This window comes from Symphalangus syndactylus, chromosome 6 (genome assembly GCF_028878055.3).
Source record: "Symphalangus syndactylus isolate Jambi chromosome 6, NHGRI_mSymSyn1-v2.1_pri, whole genome shotgun sequence".
NCBI classification, from domain to species: Eukaryota; Metazoa; Chordata; class Mammalia; order Primates; family Hylobatidae; genus Symphalangus; species Symphalangus syndactylus.
Window position 1 is genome coordinate 97,019,915 of NC_072428.2, and position 9,431 is coordinate 97,029,345.

Sequence of the window (9,431 nt, forward strand, 5' to 3'; positions counted from 1 at the left end):
GCGCTTTATGTATACTGTCTCACTTAGAAAATGCCAGAATATTCCATGGGTTTTGTATCGCATAGGATGATGTGTACACTGCCCAGCCTTGACATACAGAATGACACAAGCCTGACCTTAATTATCATTGCAGTTACCCTGCCACACACAAATGTCACAGACAATATCAGCTAAAAGCAAAAGAAAGCTCACTATTAATTTTTGTCCTATAAATTTATATTCTTTTTTCTATAGAAATATTTTGTGTTAATTTACCAAAATGGGATGCATTGTTTTATACCTACTTCTTAAACACTTTTACATGTTTATTAAATATCCTTCTACAGTATCTTTCTAGTAGTTCCAGGACATGCAATTTTAAGTACTTTTTGTGAATCTTTATTTATCAGTACCCTATTGTAGGACATTATTAATAGACTGCTTTCAAGTTTCCACAATTTTAAACCATGTTCTAATGAACATCCTTATAGATAAATCACTGCAAAATTATTCCGTATTTTTAAAGGTAGATTCCTAGCATGGAAGTTGCTGGGTAAAAGGATATAGATGTTTTTAAAGCCAAGTTTATTGAGGTATGTTTCACATAGAGTAAAAATCACCCTTTCTTTTATTTTTGGCTTGGGGTACACATGAAGGTTTGTTACATAGGTAAACACATGTCACAGGGGTTTGTTATACACATCATTTCGTCACCTAGGCGTTAAGCCCAGTACCCAATAGTTATCTTTTTTGCTCCTCTCCCTCTTCTCATTCTCTCCTCTCAAGTAGATCCCAGTGTCTGTTGTTTGCTTCCTTGTGTTCATAAGTTCTTATCATTTAGCTCCCACTTATAAGGGAGAACATGCGGTATGTGGTTTTCTGTCTCTGCGTTTTTGCTAAAGATAATAGCCCCCAGCTCCATCCATGTTCCCACAAAAGACATGATCTCATTCTTTTTTATGGCTGCATAGTATTCCATGGTATATATGTACCACATTTTCTTTAATCAGCCTATCATCGATGGGCATTTAGGTTGATTCTGTGTCTTTGCTATTGTGAATAGTGCTGCAGTGAATTTTTCTGTACATGCATTTTTATGGTAGAATGATTTCTGTTCCTCTGGGTATATACCCAGTAATGGGATTGCTGGATCAAAATGGTAGTCATGCTTTTAGCTCTTTGAAGAATCGCCACATTGCTTTCCAACATGGTTGAACTAATTTACACTCCTACCAACAATGTATAAGTGTTCCTTTTTCTCCACAACCTCAACAGCATGTTATTTTTTGACTTTTTAATAATAGCCATTCTGGGTGGTGGGAGATGGTATCTCATTGTGCTTTTGATTTGCATTTCTCTAATGATCAATGATGTTAAGCTTTCTTCATATGCTTATTGGCTGCATGTATGTCTTCTTTTGAGAAGTATCTGTTTGAGTCCTTTGCCCACTTCTTAATGGGATTGTTTTTCTCTTGTAAATTTGTTTAAGTTCTTTATAGATGCTGGATATTAAACCTTTGTCAGATGCATAGTTTGTAAATATTTTCTCCCATTCTGTAGGTTGTCTGTTCACTCTCTTGATAATTTATTTTGCTGTGCAGAAGCTCTTAAGTTTAATTAGATCCCACTTGTCAATTTTTCCTTTTGTTGCAGTTGCTTTTGGTGTCTTTGTCATGAAATCTTTGCCCATTCCTACAACCAGGATGGTACTGCCTAGGTTGTCTTCTAGGGTTTCTATAGTTTTGAGTTTTACATGTAAGTCTTTAATCCATCTTGAGTTGATGTTTGTATATGGTATAAGGAAGGGGTCCAGCTTCAATCTTCTGCATATGGCTAGCCAGTTATCCCAGCACCATTTATTAAATAGGGAGTCTTTTCCTTGTTGCTTGTTTTTGTCAGCTTTGTCAAAGATTAGACAGTCATAGATGTGTGGTCTTATTTCTGGGCTCTCTGTTCTGCTCCTTTGGTCTCTGTGCCTGTTTTTGCACCATTACCATGCTGTTTTTGTAGCCTTGTAATATAGTTTAAAGTCAGGTAACATGATGCCTGCAGATTTGTTCTTTTTGCTTAGGATTGCCTTGGCTATTTGGGCTCTTTTTTGGTTCTATATGAATTTTAAAATAGTTTTTTCTAGTTCTGTGAAGAATGTCATTTGTAATTTGATAGGAATAGCATTGAATTCCATTGGGCAGTATAGCCATTTTAATGATATTGACTCTTCCTATCCATGAGCATGGTATGTTTTTCCATTTGTTGGTGTCTTCTCTGATTTCTTAGAGCAGTGTTTTATAATTCTCATTGTAGACATCTTTCACTTCCCTGGTTGGCTGTATTCCTAAGTATTTTATTCTTTTTGTGGCAATTGTGAATGGGATTGCCTTTCCGATTTGGCTCTTGGTTTGGCTGTTGTTGGTGTATAGGAATGCTAGTGATTTTTTACACTGATTTTGGATCCTACAACTTTGCTGCAGTTGTTTATCTAGCTGGAGGAGCTTTTAGGCAGAGACTATGGGGTTTTCTAGATATAAAATCATGTCGTCTGCAAACAAAGATAGTTTGACTTCCTCTCTTCCTATTTAGATGTTCTTTATTTCTTCCTCTTGCCTGATTCCTCTGGCCAGGACTTCCAATACTATGTTGAATAGAAGTGGTGAGAGAGGGGTTCCTTGTCTTGTGCCAGTTTTCAAGGGGAATGCTTCCAGCTTTTGCCCATTCAGTATAATGTTGGCTGTGGGTTTGCATAAATGGCTCTTATTATTTTGAGATATGTTCCTTCAATACCTAGTTTATTGAGAGTTTTTAACATGAAAGAGTGTTGAATTTTATTGAAAGCCTTTCCTGTGTCTATGGAGATAATCGTGTGGTTTTTGTCTTTAGTTCTTTGTATGTGAGAATCACATTTATTGATTTGCATATGTTGAACCAACCTTACATCCTGGGGATGAAGCCTACTTGATCATGGTGGATTAGCTTTTTGATGTGCTGCTGGATTCAGTTTGCAAGTATTTAGTTGAAGATTTTTGTATTGATGTTCACCAAGGATATTGGCCTGAAGTTTTCCTTTTTTTGTGTCTCTGCCAGGTTTTGGTATCAAGATGATGCTGGTCTCATAGAACAAGTTGGGGAGGAGTCTCTCCTCAATTTTTAGAATAGCTTATATAGGAAGGGTACCAGCTCTTCTTTGTACACCTGGTAGAATTCAGCTGTGAATTGATCAGGTCCTGGGCTTTTTTTGGTTGGTAGGCTATTTATTACTGATTCAATTTTGGAGCTCATTATTGGTCTGTTCAGGGAATCAGTTTCTTCCTGGCTCAGTCTTGGGAGGGTGTATGTGTCCAGGAATGTATCCATCTTTCTAGGTTTTCTAGTTTGTGTGCATATTTGTAGTAGTTTCTGATGGTTGTTTTTATTTCTGTGGGGTCAGTAATAACATTCCCTTCTTCATTTCTAATTGTGTTTATTTGGATTATATATATATATGTATATTAGGCTACTTTATATATATATTAAGGATAGTTAAGTCTTCTTGTTGAATTGAACCCATTACCATTATGTAATGCCATTCTTTGTCTTTTTTGATCTTTGTTAGTTTGAAATCTGTTTTGTCTGAAATTAGGACAAACCCCTGCTTTTTTTCTGTTTTCTATTTGCTTGGTATATTTTCCTCCATCTCTTTATTTTGAGCCTATGAGTGTCATTACTCATGAGATGGGTCTCTTAAAGACAGCATTACCATTGGGTCTTGCTTTTTTATTCAACTTGCCGCTCTGTCTTTTAAGTGGGGCATTTAGCCCATTTACATTCGAGGTCAGTATTGATATGTATGGATTTGATCCTGTCATTGTGCTATTAGCTGGTTACTATGTTAGCTTGTTTGTGTGGTTGCTTTACAGTGACACTGGTCTGTGTGTTTAAGTGTGTTTTTTGTATTAGCTGATAGCAGTCTTTCCTTTCTATATTTAGTGCTCCTTTGAAGGTCTCTTGTAAGGCAGGTCTGGTGGGAATGAATTCCCTCAACATTTGCTTATCTGAAAAGGATCTTAAGTCTCCTTCACTTAGGAAGCTTAGTTTGGCTGGATATGAAATTCTTGGTTGAAGATTTTTTCTTTAAGAATGTTGAATATAGGCCCCAAATCCCTTCTGGCTTGTAGGGTTTCAGTGGAGAGGTCTGCTGTTAGCCTAATGGGGTTCCCTTGTAGGTTACCTGCCCTTTCTCTCTAGCTACCTTTAACATTCTTTCCTTCATTTCAACCTTGGAAAATCTGATGATTATGTATCTTGGGGATGATCTTCTTGTGTAGAATCTTGCAGTTCTCTGTATTTCCTGAATTTGACTGTCAGCCTCCTTAGCAAACTTGGGGAAGTTTTCATGGACGATATCCTGAAATGTGTTTCCAAGTTCTTTGCTTTATCCTCCTCCCTTTCAGGGATGCCAGTGATTTGTAGATTTGGCCTTTTTACATAATCCCATACTTCTCAGAGGTTTTTGTTTTTTTTTCATTTCCTTTTATTCTTTTTTCTTTATTTTTGTCTGACTGTCTTATTTCAGAGAACCAGTCTTCAAGTTCTGAGATTCTTTTCTCAGCTTGGCTTATTCTGCTATTAATACTTGTGATTGCATTGTAAAATTCTTATATCGTGTTATTCAGCTCTGTCAGACCCATTAGGTTCATTTTTATACCAACTATTTCATTCTTCAGTTCCTGCATCACTTTATTATGATTCTTATTTTCCTTGGATTGGGTTTTGCCATCCTCCTGAATCTCGATGATCTTTGTTCCTGTCCATATTCTGAATTCTGTGTCTGTCATTCCAGCCAGTTCAGCCTGGTTAAGAACTCTTGTTGGAGAACTGGTGTGGTTGTTTGGAGGACATACGACAATTTGGCCATTTGAGTCACGAGAATTCTTCTGTTGGTCCTTTCTCATCTCTGCATGTGGGTGCTCCTTTAACCAGTTGTAGATTGAGTACAGTCAACAGAATTCTTTTCTGGATGTTTTCACCAGGCCAAGGCTTTGTGCAGGGTCTTTATTTGAAGCTGACTTCTTGTCCCTGGTTTCAGAGGGAGGTATGTTAGTGAGGTATTTTTGGTGTTGAAGCTTTGGGGTATGATCCAGCAGGTGGCACTTAGGCTTATTGGTCAGTTGGTAGACTCTTGCTTGGTTGTGGGGCTCCCCCATGTTACCTCACAGTTGCAGCCATGTTCTCTCTCAATGCTCTGAAAGTGTGGGTTTCTCTCTCCCTTGAGTGCTGTCTGTAGATCATGACTTGGCACTCCTTGGATGCCCACTGCAGCTCTCGGGTAATCTCAGTGTTTATGTTCCTTCCCCAACTTGGAGGCAGCAGAGGAAGGGACTTTGGTATTGGTTGTGGCCAAGTGTCATTTCCTTGTCACCTGGGGACTCCACCCAGAGAGATGCAGGTCAGCAGTGGCTCAGTGCAAGCATCCCAGGATGGAGAGTCTGTGCTGTGGGCCCAAGCCAGGGGTTTCCTGTCTTGTGTCAAGCAGTGCGGGGGGTGTGTGGGATGCACAGGAGACAGACTGGCCTCCTCTCCTTGGGTCAGCTGCAGCTTGCTGGAGGTGTAAAATCACCCTTTCTGCTGGAGGTGTACAGTTCTATGAATTTTGACAAATGCATCAGTCATGTAACCACCATCACAATTAAGTTATATAACATTTATAAGCACTTTAATGCTTCTGATGCATGTTAATCAAATTATCTGCTGGTAACATTATATGTATTCCTATCTACCATCAGCTTATAAAATGTGAACATTGGGTATTGTCCTTAAAAGACTAAAAAAAAAATTCCAGTTTGTAGGTAAATTTTCCATCTCAAGTTACATTTTTTAATATTAATGAGATTGCATTTTTTTCATAGGTTTATCTGTTTTTATGTCTTACAGTGTGAATTTTTTTTATGTTTTTGGCCTGTATTTCTAGCCAACTATCTCTTTCTTATTGATTTTTAAGAACTATTGGGGGCTAGGGTTGAAAGAGTGATCTGTCATGTCACAAATACATTTTCTTTTGTCATTAAGCCTCTTTTAATATTATGTATAGCTTTTTTTCTCTCGAAAGTTTTAAGTTCCTGTAGTCTTACCATCTTTTCCTCATAGAGTCCACCATGGAAGTCATCTTCATAAAGTCCTTTCCCACTCCGTGATTATTTAAATATTTTCCCTTTTTACATTTAATTCATGTGGAATTTATTTTTGGTATATCACATGGAGTAGAATTTTATTTTCTCCCCCAAATGATGAACCACTTGTCCTGGTCCCATTTATCAAATAATAGATCTTTTCCCCACCAATTTGAAAAGTCACCTGTATTATATGTCATATTTATGTACTTAAGTATGTCTCTGAACTTTCCCTTCTGTTCCACAAAATTCCTTGTCTTTTTGGGAGAAGAATACATACTGGTTCACACTGTTTTTAATAATGTAGTTTTATAAAATGATTTAATATCTGGTTTGGCAAGCACTACTTCTCATTATTATAGTTTTTCAAAATGTTCTCTCAGGCCCTAATTATTTCAGATGAACTTTAAACCATATCTGAATTTAAACACCCAATAAGAATTTGTATTGAAATTTTATGTTTATAGATTAATCTAACAATAATTTATATCACTATAAGCAGTCTCGTCACTGAGGGATGTTCAAAAACTGACTCATTGCTCTTCAGAGATTAAAGTTTTATAATTTCTTAAGAGTATAAAAATTATAAATTATAAAAATTATAAAAACATAGGTTCTACATGTTTTATGTGTTCATCCTAGGAATCATGTTATTGTTGTTACCATTGATTTTAGCATCTGTTTTTGCATTTTACTTTCCAACTTGTGGATCCTACTTACAGCATTCTATTTATTAATTTTTATAAAAAGCTAGTTTATTAAAAACTAGTTACAATAATACTTGATTTTTTAAAGACAATTAGGTCATTTGTAAATAATAAGTTTACCTTCACTTTTCTGATTTTATTTTATTTTATTTATTTATTTATTTAGAGACAGAGTCTCACTCTGTTGCCTAGTTTGGAGTGCAGTGGTGTGATCTCAGCTCACTGCAACCTCTACCTCCCGGGTTCAAGCAATTCTCTTGCCTCAGCCTCCTGAGTAACTGGGATTACAGACCCATGCCACCACACCCAGCTAATTTTTTTGTATTTTTAGTAGAGATGGGGTTTCATCATGTTGGCCAGGCTGGTCTTGAACTCTTGACCTCAAGTGATCCACCCACATTGGCCTCCCAAAGTGCTGGGATTACAGGTGTGAGCCACCACACCAGGCCCACTTTTCTGATTTAATACTTCACTTCTTTTTCTGGTATTTCCTTATTTAGAATTATTTTTATAATTTCAAATAATTCTTCACATTGTTATATTTTAATGACATATGAAGTCATATATTTTTTAAATCAAAAATAGATGTTAATACAGTACCTTATGGTGAATTAATCCCTCAGCTTTAGAATAAACCTTATTTGGCTATGGTGTATTAATCTTTTAACATTATGCTCAATATTATTTGAAATATATATATATAAAATCACTAACTTTAGTTTTCTTTAATATACTATCTTTGTCAAGTTATGGTATTAAGGTTGGATTATTCTCATGTTGTAAAATTGAGACTCTTGCATTTTTCTATGCTTTGGAACAATTTAAATGGCATAATCATACCTGTTGCTTAATAAGCAGACTTAACTCACCTGTATCACCTGCTCCAAAGCTTTTTGGGGGACCATGAGCCATAGCATTTTTTAAAGCCCTCTCTCTCACTCAGTGTTCAGAATTTGTATTAAAATTTCAAAGTTCATTTAACAATTTTGATTATCCGAAAGTGAAAAGCTAATTCATCTGTTTTCTTAGACTTGAACAGAGTATAAAATAAACATGAAAACTAAATCTCAAACATTTCCATCAGTTCTTTGGATTTCATTAGTTCTTGGCAAACATTATTTACACTTACATAAAGTTTATTGATTACAGTATGATGTTCAAAAGCTGACTCATTGCTCTTCAGAAATTACAGAAATGTCTAGCCTCAATCTCTTGGGAAAGAAACTGAATTAAAAAGGTAGCATAAGAAATAAGATGAAACTTGTCTGTATCAATTAGTTTTCCTTGAGCACTCCCTGGATATATGCAACTACACGAAAGTATTTAAGAGATTATAAAAACAGTTTCTCATCAAGTTTTTCATCTGAGGCAGGGACCTACTTTGTGATGGTTTCTTCTCATGGACAGGTAACGCTATGTATATTTCAGTACATCCCTGTAATCTTCAGCCTACTTGTTAGTTACCATAACAACAGTAACAGCATTTTCTTCTCCTTTATCCAGGACATCTGTGTAAAGGCTTATCTAGCCCTTCGTCATCACACAAACCTACTGATCATCCTGTTCTCCATGATGCTGATGACGGGAATGCCCCAGTTAACAAGCAAAGAAGACATTGAATATATCCGGGATGCCCTCACAGTGGGGAAAAATGAGGAGGATGCTAAAAAGTATTTTCTTGATCAGATCGAAGTTTGCAGAGACAAAGGATGGACTGTGCAGTTTAATTGGTTTCTACATCTTGTTCTTGGCATCAAACAAGGAGAGAAACATTCAGCCTAATACTTTAGGCTAGAATCAAAAACAAGTTAGTGTTCTATGGTTTAAATTAGCACAGCAATCATCGAACTTGGATTTCAAATGCAATAGACCATTGCGAAAGCTGGCATTTCAGAAGTATAGCTCTTTTCCTACCTGAACTCTTCCCTGGAGAAAAGATGTTGGCATTGCTGATTGTTTGGTTAAGCAATGTCCAGTGCTAGGATTATTTGCAGCTTTGGTTTTTTCTCATTTGTCGGTGGCATTGGAGAATATTCTCGGTTTAAACAGACTAATGACTTCCTTATTGTCCCTGATATTTTGACTGTCTTACTATTGAGTGCTTCTGGAAATTGTTTGGAATAATTGATGACATCTATTTTCATCTGGGTTTAGTCTCAATTTTGGTTATCTTTGTGTTCCTCGAGCTCTTTAAAGAAAAAGATGTAATCATTGTAACCTTTGTCTCATTCCTTAAATGATGCTTCCAAACAGCTCCTTAGTGTCTGCAGGTGTTAGTGGTGTGCTAAAAGCAAGGAAAGTGAGTTAGTCTTTTCAGTGTCTTTTGCAATTCAATTCTTTTGTCATGTATAACTGAGACACACAAACACAGCAGGAGAAATCCGAACCGTTGTGACTTGACCTTCCTCTGCTGGTCTTGTTCCAGGGTTATGAATATGAAAAAACAGAGATGAGACTTTTTGTGTCAACTCTGTCTACAAGAGTGAGTTATCTAGTATGATTAGTATAGCTTTCTCCAGCATGGCAGCAGGAAGTAACTACAGGGCCTCTTTTATGCCTGACATTTCTTCCCTTCCTATTTCCCTGCCTCCCTTTTTCATCA

At 36.5% G+C, this 9,431-nt stretch overlaps 1 protein-coding gene across 3 annotated transcripts in view; it reads left to right on the forward strand.

Moving 5' to 3' along the window:
* Positions 1 to 9,046, forward strand: part of PIK3CG (phosphatidylinositol-4,5-bisphosphate 3-kinase catalytic subunit gamma) — a 41,225-nt gene extending 32,179 nt beyond the window's left edge. For all 3 annotated transcript variants that reach the window (XM_055283609.2, XM_055283608.2, XM_063642099.1), the window contains exon 11: positions 8,333 to 9,046. In XM_055283609.2, the coding sequence (XP_055139584.1) occupies positions 8,333 to 8,611 (279 nt within the window). In that variant the 3' untranslated portion in view covers positions 8,612 to 9,046. The remainder of the gene's footprint in view (positions 1 to 8,332) is intronic.
* The last annotated feature ends 385 nt before the right edge of the window (positions 9,047 to 9,431 follow it).